The 19325-nt window shown below is 39.8% G+C and overlaps 1 protein-coding gene across 2 annotated transcripts in view; it reads left to right on the top strand.

Moving 5' to 3' along the window:
- Positions 1-19325, top strand: part of EFHC1 (EF-hand domain containing 1) — a 63245-nt gene that overhangs the window by 41956 nt on the left and 1964 nt on the right. For both annotated transcript variants that reach the window (XM_026507247.4, XM_026507249.4), the window contains one exon: positions 16457-16600. In XM_026507247.4, the coding sequence (XP_026363032.1) occupies positions 16457-16600 (144 nt within the window). The remainder of the gene's footprint in view (positions 1-16456; positions 16601-19325) is intronic.

The following is a 19325-nucleotide window of genomic DNA, read 5'->3' on the forward strand; positions in this document are numbered from 1 at the left end:
TGGCAACAAGCAGGGGTGTGGAGTGTGTGGTGGAAGCCCCTGGGAGGTGGGTGGGTATGGTTGAGGGGCCCTTCTGAGCATCTCGTTTTCAGAGTCATAGTGCCATAGGAAGAATAAGGATGGGGACGTGTTGGAGGTTTCAGGAGAGAGGAAGAGCTGTGAATTGTACCATTCTACTGACTATATCAATAAAATATAAAAATAAAATGAAAATAAATGCATAGCATTATTTTATCTACTAAGAAATAAACTGTCAATTATGACTGGCATTCACCATCCGTATAAAAACGCTTCCTACTTCCAGACATCTAAGAAACAAATGTCACGGGCCTAATGAAAATACGGCAACTGTCTAGGAAAGTAGGCAGCACATGTTCCGGAGAAGCATGGTTCGGTGACTGGGCAGCTTTAAGGGCGGAGGGGAGATTCATGGTCCTGTATCTAGTTGAAGTGCTTCTCAAAAGTTGCTTCCGTCATTTCCCCATGTCTGTGCAAATACCAGCAACACTGGAAAGCTTCTTGCTTTGGCATACTACCAGTAGAATCTCTTTCTTTTTCCTGATTTAGTAATGACCAGAGGATAGTGTGTGGCACTTCAAATAAGATACCAATAAAAATAAAGAGAAATTCAAGTTCTGAATTAAGAGTTCCATCGCTGTCCCTGTTTGGACCCTTTTCTTCCCTCTCCTCTCCTGTGATGGGTCAGATAGATAAGCGAGAGAAAATGCTTGAAGGTGATGTGAACCCAGGTGCCGCACCTTCCATGTCTTCTAGCCATTCTGTCTTTGGCTCCTACATCCTCCCATCTGATCAAGAACCGCTCTAAGGGGCTGCAGATCCTTTATTTGACTAATCATTGCTAAGAATAATGAAAGGGTCTCTCCAGTACTTGTCAGACCCGAGGACTTCTTGTGTCAAGGATCAGCCACAGGAGGATAATGCTGAGAGTTACCTGTTTTCTTTCTCTGAGCCAGAAGATTAAAAAGTGCACATGTAATTGAGTACTGACTTTATCTGAAGTTTCTTTTGGGTTTCGGGTCCTCGCTATGGTATATGGAGCTCAGACTTACAAAAAACCAAATGCTCCTAAATCCATCCCTGGACACGAAATCTCCGTGTGGTCACTTATCGTTGCTTAGTTGGCAGAACGTCTGTGCTGTCGTCTTCGAGGGGCTGCTCCTGCCCGGCCCAGTGAGCTTTTTCATCCGTTTTCACTTTTAGCCACTTTTCCCATATAGACATTCCCAAATATTTTCATTTTTTCCCCGTTTTCTTTATGCCCCAAGCTCTTCCATAGTCAATTTGCAGTTGGTCTCCAATATGAGACCAAATGATCCAGGGTAAGTCCCTTCAATTTTCTCACTCTCCACCTTAGAAAGTTTCTGAACCATTACCCCTTTTTCTTTACCTTCTTGTCAAAGATAAGTAGCTCCCATTTCTCCAAATTTCATTCTTCTGTTTTGGGTCTGTAACCACCTTCTTTCTTTTCTTTCTTTTCTTTCTCTTCTTCTTTCTCTTCTTTCTTTTTTTTTTAAGATTTTATTTATTTATTTGACTGAGAGAGACAGCCGGCGAGAGAGGGAACACAAGCAGGGGGAGTGGGAGAGGAAGAAGTAGGCTCCCAGCGGAGGATCCTATTGTGGGGCTCGATCCCAGAACACTGGGATCACGCCCTGAGCCGAAGGCAGACGCTTAACGACTGAGCCACCCAGGCACCCCTGTAACCACCTCCTTTCTGACTGCTTCAGAATCCATGCTTCATAAATTGCTTTCCTGAAGGTCACCGATCGCTTCCAAATCTAATGGTCTCTTGTCATTGTTTCATTAGTTCAACAGATATGTGAGCTTGCACCTTGTGCCAGACCTTAATAAATGCTCAGGCAAGTACATGAGAGAGCAGGGAGCTTATAGTGTAGGACAGAGGATGGCAAATATTTTTAGTAAAGAGATAGGTAGTAAATAGTTTAGGCTTTGTGGGCCATACCATCTCTGTTGGAACCACTCAGCTGTGCCCTTACAGGGTGAAAGCAGTCATAGTCGACGTGTAAATGAAGATGTGGCTGAATGGCAATTAAACTTTATTTAGAACAGGCAGCAGGTTGGTTTTGAACTGGTGTAATTGGCCAAGTCCCTGGTCTAGTGTTTAGCCTTTTTTGATCTACAGGTAATCACTCTTCACCATTGCCCTCCCCTTTTTTATTCCATTACTTTATTTTCTTTTATTAAAAATTTTTTAACATAGTGTTATATTAGTTTCAGGTGTACAATATACTCGACTATTCTATATATTACTCAGTGTTCATCACGATAAGGGTACTCTTAATCCCCTTCCCCTGTTCTACCCATGCCCCCCACCTCTGCTCTGGTAAGCTGTTTGTTGTCTCAATTTAAGTCATTTTTCTCTTTTATTCTTTGTTTGCTTGTTTTGTTTATGAAATTTCACATATGAGTGAAATAATATATTTGTCTTTGACCTATTTCACTTAGCATTATACTCTCTAGCTCTATCCAAGTTGTTGCAAATGGCAAGATTTCATTCTTTTTTATGGCTGAGTAATATTCCATTGTGTATGCACTCATGCATGTGTATATATGTGTGTACACCACACCTTCTTTATCCATTCATCTATTGATGGACACTTGGGTTATTTCCATGATCTGGCTGTTGTAAATAACACTGTAATTAGTTAACACAGAGGTGCATAAATCTTTTCAAATTAGTGTTTTCACAGTCTTTGGGTAAATAGCCAGTACTGGAGTTACTGCATCATATGGTAATTCTATTTTTAATTTTTGGAGAAACCTCCATCCTGTATGACCTCCACAGTGGCTGCACCAGTTTGCATTCCCACCAGCAGGGCACGAGGGTTCCTTTTTTTCTGTATCCTTGCCAACCCTTGTTGTTTCCTGGGGTTTTGAGGTTAACCATTCTGACAGGTGTGAGGTGATAGCTCGTTGTAGTTTTGATTGGCGTTTCTCTGGTGAATGATGTTGAGCATCTTTTCATGTGTCTGTTGGCCATCTGGACGTCTTCTTTGGGGAAATGTCTGTTCATATCTTCTGCCCATTTTTATTCGGATTATTTGCTTTTTTGGTGTTGAGTTATATAAGTTCTTTATATATTTTAAATACTAACCCTTTATTGGATATGGCATTTAAAAATATCTTTCTCTATTCAGTAGGTTGTCTTTTAGTTTTGCTGATTGTTTTCTTTGCTGTCCAGAAGCTTTTTTACTTTGATGTAGTCCCAATAGTTTTATTTTTGCTTTTGTTTCTGTTGTTTCAGGAGACCTATCTAGAAAAATGTTGCTACAGCTGATGTCAGAAAAATTACTGCCTGTGGTCTCTTCTAGGGTTTTTATGGTTTCAGGTCCCACATTTAGGTCTGTAATACATTTTGAGGGTTTTTGTTTTGTTTTGGGGTTTTTTTTTTAGTTTTGCATGTAGTGGTCCAGTTTTCCCACCACCATTCGTTGAAGAGACTGTCTTTTTCACGTTGCATATTCTTGTCTCTTTTGTCAAAGATTAATTGACCATATAGTTGCGGGTTTATTTCTGGGCTCTCTGTTCTGTTTCATTGATCTATGTGTCTTTTTTGGTGCCGGTACCAGACTTTTGATTACTACAGCTTTGTGGTAGATCTTGAAATCTGGGATTGTGATAGCTCCAGTTTTGTCCTTTTTCAGGATTATTTTGGCCATTTGGGGTCTTTTGTGATTCCATACAGATAATAGGATTATTCTGGTTCTGCAAAAAAAAATGCTGTTGGTATTTTGATAGTGATTACATTAAATCTGTAGATCGCTTTAGGTAGTATGGACATTTTAACAATATTTGTTCTCTGGGTCCATGAGCATGGACTATCTTTCCATTTGTTTGTGTCATCTTCAATTTCTCTCATCAGTGTTTTATAGTTTTCAGAGTACAGGTCTTTCACCTCCTTGGTTAAGTTTATTCCTAGGTATTTTATTTTTGGTACAATTGTAAATGGGATTATTTTCTTAATTTTTCTTTCAACTACTTCATTCTTAGTGTATAGATATGAAACGGATTTCTGTCTATTGATTTTTGTATCCTGTGACCTTACTGAATTCTGTATCAGTTCTAGTAATTTTTTGGTGGAGTCTTTAGGGTTTTCTATAAATAGTATCATGTCATCTGCAAATCTGACAGTTTAACTGCTTCCTTACCAATTTGGTGCCTGTTCCTCCCTTCTTGTGTCTCAGTGCTATGGCTAGCACTTACAATACCTTGTTGAATGAGCGTGGTGAGAGTGAACAGCTTTGTCTTGTTCTCGATCTCAGTTTTTCACCATTGAGTGTGATGTTAGCTGTGTTTTTCTTATATACGGCCTTTATTATGTTGAGGTGTGTTCCCTCCAAACCTACTTTGTTGAGGGTTTTTATCATGAATAGATATTGTACTTGGTCAAATGTTTTTACTTCATCTATTGAAATAATCATATGCTTTTATCTTTTCTCTTATTGATGTCATGTATCACATTGATTTGTGAATATTGACCCACCCTTGCATCCTGGGAAGAAACTCCACTTGATCCTGGTGACTGATTTTTTTCAACGTTTTGTTGGATTTGGTTTCCTAATATTTTGTTGAGGGATTTTGCATTTCTGCTCATCAGAGATATTGGCTTGTAGTTCTGTCTCTCTCTCTCTCTCTCTCTCTCTTTTCCTTTTTGGAATAGTTTGAGAAAAATAGGTATTGTCTTTATTTTTTTATTTTTATTTAAATTCAATTAGCAAACATATACATCATTAGTTTTTGATGTAATGTTCAATGACTCATTAGTTGCATATAACACTCGGTCTTCTTTAAATGTTTGGTAGAATTGGAGTGTCTGGGTGGCTCAGTCAGTTAAGTGTCTGACTCTTCACTTGATCTTAGCCAAAAGGCTGAGAAGCGAAGTGTCTGATTCTTGATTTCAGCTCAGGTCGTGATTTCAGGGTTGTGAGATTGAGCCCCACGCCAGGCTCCACAGTGGGCATGGAGCCTGCTTAAGATTCTCTGCCTTTCCCTCTGCTTCTCCCCACACCCCTCCTCCCTCTCTTAAAAAAAAAAAAAAAGTGTTTGGTAGAAGTCACCTGTGAAGCCATCTGGTCCTGGACTTTTTTTTATTGAGGGTTTTTTGGTTACTGATTCAATTTTATTGCTGGCAATCAGTCTATTCAAATTTTTATTTCTTCCTGATTCAGTTTTGGGAGGTCATAAATTTCTAGGAATTTGTTTCTTCCAGGTTGTCTAATTTGTTAGAATATTATAAAAAAATTATATGCCTTCACAGTCCTCTGAATTTCTGTGGTGTCCGTTATCTCCTCTCTTTCATTTCTGATTTTGAGTCCTTTTTTTTTCTTTTTTAATGAGTCTGTCTAAAGGTTTATCAGTTTTATTGATCTTTTCAAAAGAACAAGCTCCTGGTTTCATTATACTGTTCTGTTTTTTTAGTTTCTATTTTGTTTATTTCTGCTCTCATCTTATTTCTTTTTACTGGTTTGGAGTTTTGTTTGTTCTTTCTCTGGCTTCTTTAGATTTAAGGTTAATGTGTTTGAGATTTTTTTTTCTTGCTTCTTGAGGTAGGCCTGTATTGCTATAAACTTATTTTTTAGAACTGTTTTTGCTACATCCCAAAGATTTTGGACCATTGTGTTTTCATTCTCATTCATCTTTATATTTTATTTCCTCTTTGATTTCTTGTTTGACCTATTCATTGTTTAGTAGCATGTTATTTGTGTTCTTTTCAGATTTTTTTTTCTTGTGGTTGATTTCTAGTTTCACAGTATTGTGGTCAGATGCATGGTATGACTTCAGTCTTTTTGAATTTGTTGACACTTGTTTCAGGGCCAAACATATAGTCTATCTGGAGAACATTCCATGTGCACTTGAAAAGAATGTATAATCTGCTGTTTTAGGATGGAATGTTCTGAGTATATCTCTTAAGTCCATCTGGTCCAGTGTGTCATTCAAAGCTGCTATTTCTTTATTGATTTTCTGTTTGGATGATCTATCCACTGATGTAAGTGGGGTGTTAAAGTCCCTTATTATTGCATTACTATTGTTCACTTCCTTTATGTTTGTTATGTTAGGTGCTCCCATGTTGGGTGCATAAATATTTATAATCATATCTTCTCATTGGATTATTCCGTTTATATAGTGTCCTTCTTTGTCTCCTGTTACAGTCTTTGTTTTCAAGTCTAATTTTTCTGGGGCACCTTGGGGCTCAGCTGATTGAGCATCCCACTCTTGGTTTGGCTCAGGGCCATGAATGATCTCAGGGTCGTGAAATCAAACCCTACATCAGCGTCCCCACTCAGCAGGACTCTTCCTCCTCTCTCCCTCTGCCCCTGTCCCTGCTTGTACTCTCTCTCTCTCAAATAAATAAATCTTAAAAAATAATAAAAAAGTAAAACCTATTTTGTCTGAAAAGTATTGCTACCCTGGCTTTCTTTTCACTGCCATTTGGATAAATACTTTTTCATCCCTTCACTTTCAATCTGCACATGTCTTTAGATCTGAAATGGGTCTCTTATAAGCAGCATAATATAGATGGGTCTTGCTTTTTTTTTTAAAGTAGGCTCCATGCATGGAGCCCGATGTGGGGCCTGAACCCAAGACCCTAAGATCATGACCTGAGCGAGATCAGGAGTCGGATGCTTTACTGATTGAGCCACCCCTGGGTCTTGCTTTTTTTTATCCATTCCATCACCCTATGTCTTTTGATTGGAGCATTGTCCACTTATATTCAAAGTGATTACTGGTGGGTACGTACTTATTGCCATTTTGTTACTTGCTTTATGTTTTTATATTTCTTCTCTGTTCCTTTCTTCTCTTGCGCTCTTCCTTCGTGGTTTGCTGGCTTTCTATAGTGATATACTTGAATTCATGTCTCTTCATTTCTTGCATATCTATTACCAGTTTTTGATGTGTGGCCACCATTAGGGTTATATGTAACATCTTCTGCATGTAGCACTCTGTATTAAGTTGATGGGTTATATGTAACATCTTCTGCATGTAGCACTCTGTATTAAGTTGATGGGTTATATGTAACATCTTCTGCATGTAGCACTCTGTATTAAGTTGATGGGTTATATGTAACATCTTCTGCATGTAGCACTCTGTATTAAGTTGATGGGTTATATGTAACATCTTCTGCATGTAGCACTCTGTATTAAGTTGATGGGTTATATGTAACATCTTCTGCATGTAGCACTCTGTATTAAGTTGATGGGTTATATGTAACATCTTCTGCATGTAGCACTCTGTATTAAGTTGATGGGTTATATGTAACATCTTCTGCATGTAGCACTCTGTATTAAGTTGATGGGTTATATGTAACATCTTCTGCATGTAGCACTCTGTATTAAGTTGATGGGTTATATGTAACATCTTCTGCATGTAGCACTCTGTATTAAGTTGATGGGTTATATGTAACATCTTCTGCATGTAGCACTCTGTATTAAGTTGATGGGTTATATGTAACATCTTCTGCATGTAGCACTCTGTATTAAGTTGATGTTCACTTCAGTTTGAACCCATTCTAAAAGCACTAAATTTTTGCTCCTCTCACCTCCATGATTAGGTGTATGGTATCATATTTTACATCCTTTTATTTTTTTAATCCCTTGACTAATTTTTATAGATAAGCTCAATTTTACTGCTTTTGTGCTTCCTACTTTTCTTAATCCTACTTATGGTCTTTCATTTCCATTCAAAGAGTCCCCTTTAACATTTCTTGCAGGGCTGATTTAGTCGTGATGAATTCCATTAACTTTTGTTTGTCTGAAAAACTCTCTCTATCCTGAATGATAGCCTTGCTGAGTACAGTATTCTTGAATGCAGGGTTTTTTTTTTCTTTTGGCACTTTGATGATATGCCTTCTGGCCTTCAAAATTGCTGCTAAAAAATTTACTGATAGCTTTATAGGGATTCTTTTGTATATAACTATTTTCTTTTCTCTTGCTGCTTTTAAGATTCTGTCTTCATTATTACTTCTTGCCATTTTAATTACTGTGTGTCTTGGTGTGGACTTCCTTAGGTTGATTTTGTTGGGGGCTTTCCAGAAAGCCTCCTGGATCTGGATTTGTTTCCTTCCCCAAATTCAGGAAGTTTCCAGCTATTATTTCTTCAAATACATTTTCTGCCACCTTCTCTCTCTCTCCCTTCTGGGATCCCTATATGTGAATGTTATTACACTTGATGGTATTCTTGTGTTACGTAATCTGTTTTCATTATTACTTTTCCTCTCTCCTGTTCAGCTTGATTGCGCTCCGTAACTGTGTCCTCCGGGTTGCTGATCTATTCTTCCGCTTGTTCTAGGCTAGTATTTATTCCTTCTAGTGTATAAAAAAAGAAATATATATATATTAATATGTAAATTAAATATATATATTTATATATTTTATTTCAGTTACTGAGTTCTTCATCTGTAATTGGTTCTTTTCAATGTTTTCTATCTCTTTGTTGAAGGTCTCACTGAGGTCATCCACTCTTAAGTTCAGTGAATATCTTTATGAGCATGATTTTAAATTCTCTGTTAGGCATATTACTTATCTCTGTTTCGTTTAGCTCTCTTGCTGTGATTTTTGTCCTGTTCGTTCATTTGGGACATATTCTTTGTCCTCCTCATTTTGTCTAACTCTCTGTGTCTCTTGCTTTCAGTCCAGTTGTCTGCAGTGGTTCTCTTTGCCTGTTGTGGGCAGTGTTTGGGTCCTGTGTAGTAGTGGGCCAGTCTGGGGCCACCTTGGGCTTGAATTGAGTCAGACCATGCATTTGCCAAAACTAGTAGCACTAAACTGCAGGGCACTGAGAAACTTTCATTGGTGGGCAGGGCTGTAGTCAGACCAGATGTCTAGCCCCAGCCCACTGCTGGGGCCATAGTCCAAATGGTGTGTATGGTTATCTTTCCCTCTCCCTGGGCCAGGAGTCACTTTGGAGTGGTGCTGGGCCCTCTCGGGGCTGTTTGCACCCTGCCAGGCTCGTGGCACCACTTAGGATGGAATCCTGCCAAGGTCAGGTTGGAGGGGAGCAGGTTGCACTGTGCCAGGAAGGTCCATGCTGATTTTCAGTGTAAGGGAACCTGCAGCTGCCGGCTGTGTTGGGGGGGGGGGGGTAGGAAAACAACTGCCCAGGCCAGGATGGAAAGGTAGTGTCTACAGGAAAACCCACAGATGGGGTGTGCTGTTAACAAGCTAGGTGGAAAGTATTCATGCTGCCCTGGTTCCCTTGATGTCCTTGTATTTTAGGGAGGGGTAATGGTGCCTGCTCTTTTGTTCCTTTTTTTTTTTTTTTTTAAGATTTTGTTTATTTATTTGAGAGAGAGAGAGTGCATGAGCAGGGGAAGGGGCAGAGGGAGTGGGAGAAGCAGGCTCCCTACTGAGCCTAGAGCCATGCAAGGCTCAATCCCAGGACCCTGAGATCATGACCTGAGCTGAAGTCAGCCACTTAACTGAGCTGCCCAGGCCCCCCTTCTCTGTTGTTCTTAAAGAAGTCTCCCAAAGATCCCTGTCCCTCCAGTACACATTCTGAGGTTAGTAAACAAATCTCCCTTCTTTATACCCCAGCTGTTTTTCAAACTGCTGCGCCTATACTCTATCTCAGTGGGGTTCTTTGTTGTGCTATCTCTCTTTAAGGCCAGGGACTCAGTTTCCTATTGCCCCTCTGGCTCTCCCAGAGCCAAGCTACTGATTTTTAAAGTTCCAGGTGTTAAGCCCCACTGGTTGTTAGGCCCCTCTGGTTTTCAAAACCAAATGTTATGGGGATTCATAACAACTCACAACCCTGTGAGTCCCCTGTGCCTGAGGTGCCTGGTGTGGGGTCTGCTCCTCTCTTCTGTCCACACTGGTGGAGTCCCTCCCTCCCACAGACAGTCCTGTGGATCTTTTTGGCTCCCAACCACATCTCTGTCCTTCCTACCCTCTCAGTGTAGTCTCTGCTCTACATTTAGCTGTGTGTATGTACTTGGTATTCTTCGGATCATTTTTTGGGTTATTTACCTTGATGTGGGTATTATCTGGGTGTATCCGTGGGTTGAGGTGAGCTTAGGACCCTCCTACTCCACGTTTTCTCTGGAAGTCTTTACCACCCCTTTTGTGTGTGTGTGTGTTTTAAGAAGTGGAGAATTATGTTCCATTTCTTTATTTTTTTAATAATTTTTTTATTATGTTAGCCCCTTTTGAAACCCTCTTTTGAGTTCTAGAAAGTCAGAGTCTCTGATACTCCTGCTACTTCTCTGGAAGCCTATTCTTTGTATCTTTTTGCTACTTTTTGTCTGCTAGGTTGGTGTTTCTCAAGATCCTATTCTTGGTCCTCTTATTTGCTCTTGCTAAACTCTCTCGACAATCTTACTCTTTTTTTTTTTTTTAAAGATTTTATTTATTTATTTGACAGAGATAGAGACAGCCAGCGAGAGAGGGAACACAAGCAGGGGGAGTGGGAGAGGAAGAAGCAGGCTCACAGCGGAAGAGCCTGATGTGGGGCTCGATCCCATAACGCCGGGATCACGCCCTGAGCCGAAGGCAGACGCTTAACCGCTGTGCCACCCAGGCGCCCCCGACAATCTTACTCTTTGCACAGTGTCTGAATAAGTTGCTCTCCATCCTGACCATTCTCCTGATTCTAGTCCGAGATTCCTGTTGGCCTGTTCCATGTGTCTTCATCCAGCTAAGCCACACAATTTGTACAACAAAAAAAATGGGCCATTGTCATTCTCCTCTTTCTAGCGCAACTGCTTTTCCTTCTTTCTTCTTCCTTCTTTCTGTCTCAAAGTGGTGATAACAGTGAGTTGTGATAACATATGTAAAGCGCCAGCATAGTGTCTGGCACACACACAGGAGGCAAGAAATAAATGCTAACTGCCCACTTTCTCTTAATCACAACAGTGTTCCATTTGCCTTGGTTTGAAACCTTGGAGATACCTTTGACCCCTTTTATTTTGCACCATATTCAATACGTTAAATTCTTTCATTCTGTAATATGTCTTGCCTCTGACTTCTATTCATTCTCCCCACCATTTCCTAATTTAAAGCAGTCAATCAGTTAGGAGCTGCATTTTTCTGCCTATAATAATAATAAAAAAAATTTACATTAGCTTAACCCAGTGGAGTTTAATGTTCCTCCTGGAAGACAACATCTGGAAGGAAGCAATCTAGCTGTCATGGTGGCTTCACAATGCCAACAGAGACTTGATATTTTTTCTTTCTCTTCTCAGACATTCTTAGCAAGTCGTTTCTGTCCTGCTTTTCACTGTGTGGCCACAAAATGAATGTTCCATCTCCAGTACTGCATCCATATAGTCCAGGCAGGAAGAAGGGGAAGGACAAAGGCTAAAAGACTGAACAGCCAATCTCACCATGTCTTTCCTGTTTTTAAAGGGCTTATCCAGGAGCCCCACCTAGCAACTTCTGCTGACATCTCATTGTCTGGGCTGTGTCACACAGCCACTCCTAGCTGCTGCCCCAAACAAAATAAGGGCTCTGTTAGGAAAAGGAGAGGATGAATACTGCACAGGGACCCACCAGTATCTGCCATACTTGCATCACTGCTTACCTCGGCATGCACAATACCTCCTGACGTATCTTCCCACGTCCACTCTTCCCCTTAATCCACTTCACATGCAGTTATCAGACCAGTCATCCTGGAATTTGGCTCCACATTCATCATACGACTATTTTCCCCTCAATTTTATTGAGGTCTAATTGCACATAGTTAAAATCTACAACATGGTGGTTTGACATACATTGTGAATGACTACCAGAATCAAGTTAGTTAGCACATCCATCATCTCGCATGGCTACCACTGGGGTGTGTGCATGTGTGTGTTAGGAATGCTTAAGATCTCTGCGAATATCAGGTATAGAGTACAGTAGTAGTAACTCTAGCCACAATGCTGTACATGAGACCTCCAGAACTTATTCATCTTGTTACTGAATGTAATCTTGACCAACATCACTCCCTTCCTGCAGCTCCTGGTAACCACCCTTCTACTCTGTTTCTAGGAGTTCAACTTTTTTTAGATTTCACATATAAATGATATTATACAGTATTTGTCTTTCTCCGGGTTATTTCACTAAGCGCAATATCCTTCAGGTCATCCATGTTATCACAAATGGCAGGATTTCCTTCTTTTTTTCTGGCTGAGTAACATTCCATTGTACCATGTTTTTTTTATATATGTGTCACATTTTTAAACTCCATTCATCCATCTGTGGACATTTAGGTTGTTTTCATATCTTGGCTTTTGTGAATAATACTGCAGTGGTTATGGGAGTACAGATGTCTCTTTGAGATCCTGATTTCATTTCCCTCAGATGTATATCCAGAAGTGGGATTGCTAGATACTATGATAGTTCTATTTTTAATTTTTTGAGGATATTCCATAACTGTTTTCCATAATGGTTATACTAATTTATATTCCTTCCTACAGTGGGGATGTACAAATTTCCCTTCTCTCCACGTCCCGCCCCCAAGTTGTTATCTCTTGCCTTTTTGATGATAACCATCCTTACAGGCATGATATCTCATTTTGGTTTTGATTTGCATTTCCCTCATAATTAGTGATGTTGAGCATCTTTTCACGTACCTATTGGCCTTTGTATATCCTTTTTGGAAAAATGTCTACTCAGATCATTTGCCCATGTTTTAATTGGATTGTTCATTTTTTTGCTATTGAGTTGTATGAGTTCCTTATATATTTTAAGTATTAACCCTTTCTCAGACACATGGTTTGTGCTATAGTCTGAATGTTGGTGTCCCCTCGGAATTTATATGTTGATATCCTGATCCATATTAAGAGGCCATGCGATGGTATTAAGAGGGAAGGCCTTTGGAAGGTGGTGAGGTCATGAGAACCCTAGGAATGGAGTTAGTGCTTTTATTAAAAAAGCCCCAGAGAACTTGCTAGCCCCCTTCTACCATATAAGGACACAGTGAGAAGATACTGGCTATGAACCAAAAAGAGCCTTCACCAACCACCACATAGAATCTGTGGTGCCCCAGTCGTGGACTGTTAGCCTCCATAACTATGAGAAATAAATTCGTTTATAAGCTACCTAGTCTCTGCTATTTCGTTACAGCAGCCCGAATGGACTACGACCGTTTGTAAATATCTTCTCCTATTTCATAGGAAACTCCTCTTCATTTTGTTGATTATTTCTTTTGCAGTGCAGCAGCTTTTTTTGGTTTGATGTAGTTCCACTTGTTTGTTTTGATTTTGTTAACTGTGTTTTTTAGTGTCCAAAAAATCCTTGCCAAGACTAATGTCAAGGAGCTTTTTTCCTTTGTTTACTTCTAGGAGTTCTATGGTCCAAGGTCTTATGTTTAAGTCTTCAATCATTTCGAGTTAATTTTTGTGAGTTCTATAAAATAGGGATCCAGTTTCATTCTTTTGCGTGGTTACCCCGTTTCCCCATCACCATTTATTGAAGAGACTGTCCTTTCCCCATTGTGCATTCTTGGCACCCTGGTCAAAGACAGTTGGCCATATATGTATAAACTTATTTCTGGGTTCTATTTTGTTCCTTTGGCTATGTGTCTCTTTTTACGCCAGTACCATGTAGTTTTGATTACTGCAGCTTTGTAACGATAGGTTGAAATCAGGAAGTGTGACGCCTCCAGCTCTGTTCTTTCTCAAGATTGCTCTGGCTATTTGCAGTCTTTGTGGTTCCAGGTGGATTTTAGGATTTTCTTTTCTATTTCTGTGAAACATGCCGTTGGAATTTTGATAAGGATTGTGTTGAATTTGTAGATCGCTTTGGATTGTATGGACATTTAAACAATTATACTTCCGATCCAGGAACATAAACTGTCTTTCCATCTGTTTGTGCCTTCTTTAATTCCTTTCACCGTCTTATAGTTTTCAGTGTACATGTCCTTCATGTCCTTACATTTATTCCCAAGTATTTTATTGTTTTCGATGTTATCATCAGTGGAATTTTTTCTTTTTTCTTTTAGATAGTTCATTGTTAATGTATAGAAACACAACTGACTTTTGTACGTTGATTTTTGTATCCTGCGACTTAACTGAATTTGTTGATTAGTTCTAACATATTTTTGGTGGTGTTAAGGTTTTCTGTACATAGTACATGTGCTGTACAACATGTTCTGTGAACAGAGACGGTTTTACTTCTTCCTTTTTTATTTGGATGCCTTTTGTTTCTTTTTTTTTTTTTTAAGATTTTATTTATTCGACAGAGATAGAGACAGACAGCGAGAGAGGGAACACAAGCAGGGGGAGTGGGAGAGGAAGAAGCAGGCTCCTAGCGGAGGAGCCCGACGCGGGGCTCGATCCCAGAACGCCGGGATCACGCCCTGAGCCGAAGGCAGACGCTTAACCGCTGTGCCACCCAGGTGCCCCAAGCTTTTTGTTTCTTTATCTTGCCTAATTGCTCTGGCTAGGTCTGTGTTGAATACAAGAGGCAAGAGTGGGCATCCTTGGCTTATTCACTACCGGGTATGCTGTTAGCTGTGGGCTTGTCATACGTGGCCTTTATAATGTTAAGATGCATTTCTTCTACACCTAATTTGTTGAGCGCTTTTATCATGAAAGAATGTTGGATTTTGTCTAATGCTTTTTCTTTATTGAGATGATCATATGATTTTTATCCTTCATCCTGTAATGTGGTGTATCACGCAGATTTTTGTGTATGTTGGACCATCATTTCATCCAAAGGATAAATACCATTGGATCACGGCATATGATCCTTTTAATGTGCTGTTGAATTCGGTTTGCTAATGTTTCGTTGAAGATTTTTTTCATCTATGTTCATGAAAAACATTGGTGTATAATTTTCTTGTAGTGTCCTTGTCTGGCTTCGGTATTGGGATAAACCTGGCCTCATGAGTTTGGGAGTGTTCCTTTCTCTTCTGTTTTTGGGGAAGAGTTTGAGAAGGATTAGTATAAGTTTTTCTTTAAATGCTAGGTAGCATTCATCCGTGAAGCTTATCTGGTCCTGGACTTTTCTTCGTTGGGGGATTTTTTTATTACCAGTTCAACCTCCTTACTTGTTATTGGTCTGCTCAGATTTTCTAGCTCAATGATTCAGCCTTAGCAGGTTTTGTTCCTAGGAATTCATTAATTTATTTCAGGTAATCCAATTGGTTGATGTATAATTGTTCGTAAGGATCTCTTATGATTCTTAGTACAATTATTATCATAGAAATACAATCTCCTTTCATTTTTGATTTTTGTCTTTTTATCTTTTCTCAGTGTAGCTAAAAGTTTGTCAGTTTTGTTAATCTTTTCACAAAACCAACTCTTAGTTTCATGGATCTTTTCTATCATTTCCTTCCTTCTGCTAACCTTGTGCTTAGTATTTTTTTTTCTAGTTCCTTGAGGTATAAAGTTGGGGTGTTTATTTGATTTTTTATATTTTTATTCATTTATTTATTTACTGCACATGAGCAGGAGGCGGAGAGAAGAGGACGAGGGAAAAAGAGAATCTTAAGCACGAGTCACACCCAGCGCAGAGCCCAGTGCAGGGCTCGATCTCACACCCCTGAGCGGAAATCAAGAGGTGGACTCTTAACTGACTGAGCCACCCAGGCACCCCCAAATCTTGTGTGCTTAATGTAGACGTTTATTGTGATAAACTTCCCTCTTAGAACTGCTTTTGCTGCGTTCCATATTTTAGTATGTCATATTTACATTTTCATTTGTTTCAAGGTATTTTTTTGATTTTTCTCTTTTGACCTTTTTTGCTTTCTTCATCATACTACTACTAAGAGATTTCCATCACTTAAAAACAAAACTCTCAAGTTCTTAGTCCGGTATTTAAGAACCTCTACAGTGTGTCTCCAAATGACCATCTAACTTAGAGTTCCAGCTTACCTTTCCACACACACTGCACCCCAAACAGGTTTATGATACTAAGCTCCAGCACTCCTTTCTTCTTGTCTCAGGCTGTTCCCATTGTCTGCAGTTCCTTTATTTTGTTCTGCAGGTCCAAGTCCTCACATCCTTCAAGGCCTAGGTCAAATGCCACCTCCTAGTTCAGCCCTTCCTGATTCTCTCAGGCTTTGCATCTCCTCTCCATGGTAATGGTCCTTTTCTCCCTTCTGTAATTTTAAAGTCCACGTCTTAATTTCCTCCTGGAGAGCAGGGATCCTTACTAGAGACAGGTTCCTTCTAGCATTGAGCCATGCATGTTCAATGAACAGTTGTTCGATGGCGGAATAGTTCTACTGGGACCGTCAGGAGAACTTTGTTCAAAGCGGACGTTCGCGTGTGCGTATTAGGTACTACGTTGCTTTATATGTAACAGCCCATTTCATTCTCACAACAGTCTTCCAGGTGGCTTCCTGTTAAAGCTCCCACGTGACAGATAGTGAAACTGAGGCACAGAGCAGTTACGTAATCTCCTCAAGATCATGTAGCCTTTAAGTGGTAAACAGCTTTTGAACCAGATTCCAGAGCTCATACTCTTTACTACAATTTCTTCTTTTTCACCAGAGAAAAGCAGCAAGAAATCGAGAATGTTGTTATTCAGCTTCCTGACTACCCGAAGCTTTCTGAGCAAGGAACTGCCTGTGCTGGGAGTGGGTCTCCCTTTACTGGGACCAAGGGGAGACCTTGGATCATGGATCAAGAGCTAAGGTTAGGCCAAGGCGTTGACGCTGAGCCTCTGCAATTGAAATGGCCACACTTTAAAGTTCTAACACATCAAAGAGTTGCCCACGAACCTCCCCGCCACACACACACACACACACACACACACACACACACACACATATATATAAAAGAAAGGACAAGATCGAAGTCTTTTTGCTGTTGAAGAAAATATGTGAATTCCATTTAGTTCTTGCTAAGTAGAGGGGTTTGCCAGGTTGCTCCTAGGAAAATAGTCTAAGAGTGGGATGAAAACCATACTGTCTTCTTACCTACGGGAGATCAATCACCCCATAAAACTCATGTTTGCTTTTATGGAAAGTAAAAGAAGGACATTGGAGGGGTTGGCACAGAGTCTGCACCTAGAGTGTTGGGAACCCAGCCACCTCTCTCAGTTGGCAGTCCCTGCTAAGGATTATCATTGGGCCCCTGTGTTCCTTTGTTAACATGTGGGTCTTGCAGCTTTCCTAGAGAATGGGTCCTGGGTTGCACCCCTCAATAAAGTTGGGGCTATAACTTTCCCCAGCTCTGTCTTAAACAGTACCACCTGTTGCAAGCTGCTTGAATTTACTGCAAAGTACTCAAAGGCAGCAGATGCCATGGGCATTTTCCCTATTGTATGAAGCAGTTTGAACAACTGGTCCCTTTAGGGAAGGGAGAGTTATCTGCTCTTTCCCAAAATGATTGGATGATCACATTTTAAATATATATGCTCCACGGCTCTAACTCCTGGGAAGATATGGAAGATTGAGGTTTGACTGCTTTCTGCCACCGAAATAGCTCCCTGGCAGTCATGCATGACTTAGTACATATGACTGGAGGTATATCCATCAGATATACATATTCTGCTCCAATAATAATGCCGGACAGCATTTAGATACTAGAGATTTTTATTAGAATTTATATTGCTTTTGTCTTACTTTATAAAGGTAACACATGCCCAGAATAAATAACATTCAGGGAGTAAAAATTTAGAAAATAGTAAAAAAAATATTTCTTAAAATCCCATAACCTAGAGATGATTACCTCCAATACTGCTTTAATATGCATATAAAATAGAATAATCCTGTAATATTTAGCTTTTTGCACTTGATAGTATATCATGAATATTTCTGATATGAAATATTTTATGGAACATTGATAATTTTTTGAGTAGGTATTATTCACATGAGTTTTTTTAATATATATAAAATATATACATAAATATATACATATACATACATATATAATATATACATATACACATATATATGTACATTTTTTATATATACATATATCTTTGAAGGGCAAATAAAAAGTTTTACTCCTGCCCTATCTTCCATCTACCTGCTTGTTACCCTACATTCCCCATAGGTAACTACCTGTTTTGTTGGTTTTAAAATATCTTCCTAGAGGTTTTTTTTTTTTTAAATATTGTTAGTCACCATACAGTACATCCTTAGTCTTTGATGTAGTGTTCCATGATTCACTGTTTGCGTATAACACCCAGCGCTCCACGCAATACGTGCCCTCCTTAGTACCCATCACCGGAGTTTTTTGTACAATATAAGCAGATTTAAATGTTTTTATTCCCCTCACAACTTTTATGCAAAATGCAGCCTTCTGTACCCACTTCTACACTTTGATTTTCTCACTAACAGATCTACTCTTCCTGCAACACTGTCCATGCTGCGTTATTATTATATTGCCTGATTGTTTTTGACATTGCTTAAACAATTCCTGATTTGGGGATGAGGTTTTTAGACCTTTAGCAGTCTCAAAACAGCTTTATTAGATTCTATCTTTGTATACAACTCATGATTATTTCCTTAGGATAAATTACTTGAAATTCTTTGCTGGGCTTTTGCTTCATGTTTTCCAGATTGTTCCTGAAATGTTCTAGCACTTTGTACCTTCCCCCAGCATGGGTTGCCAGCGGGTCAAAAGGGAACGAAGTTAAAAGAGGCCGTTTGGAAGAGTGACCCTTTCAAATATATGCAGGAGGAAATAGGAACAGGAAAGATATGGGGGACCGGTATTGTGATGGTGTAGGGAGAGAGGGTTCAGTGAGAGGTGGCTGGGTGAAAGAACACGTCAGAACCTAAGTGAGATGTCCATTCTGGTCTTGCCTCTACCAGGACATCTGGGATAAGTCTCTAAGGTCTTCGAGTGTTTTCATCATTGACGAAGGGAGGGGTGCTTTCTGAGTTTATTTGGGCCTCATTTTATCCCAAAACAGATTTATAAAGATGAAACGTCTTTTCTAGCTCTAAAATTCTTTTTTTATAACAGTACCTTCATGTTCAGAGAAAATAAATATTGGGCTTCTGCTTATCCTGGTTGTTTTGAAGGGCTAGACCCCCCTTTCTGACGCTGTGGGTTACTCATCTCTGTTTCAGTACATGCTAAGCCTAACCTCCTCAATCCACCATCTTTCGTAAAATTCAGAGTGAACTGGAGACAGCATGTTAACAGTATGAGATTCCGGACTCTGTGTGAATGTAGTTTTTTAGAACATTCCTTTGCGTTTGGATGACGTGACCCAGACGGTGCAGGTGTGCAACAGCACTCGGCGGCAGCCAGTGACTCGCACAGACACCAAACCTGGGGAGGTGATGGCGGGAGACCTGGCTCTTTGTGGGGCAGAGATTTAACAGATGGCAGCCAGGGAGGCTGAGCTTCAGCTCAAAAACCCCTTGATCAGGCTCCCCAGTCATTAGCCAGCCCCTGCAGG

This window comes from Ursus arctos, unplaced genomic scaffold, assembly GCF_023065955.2.
Source record: "Ursus arctos isolate Adak ecotype North America unplaced genomic scaffold, UrsArc2.0 scaffold_29, whole genome shotgun sequence".
In the NCBI taxonomy this organism is placed as follows: Eukaryota; Metazoa; Chordata; class Mammalia; order Carnivora; family Ursidae; genus Ursus; species Ursus arctos.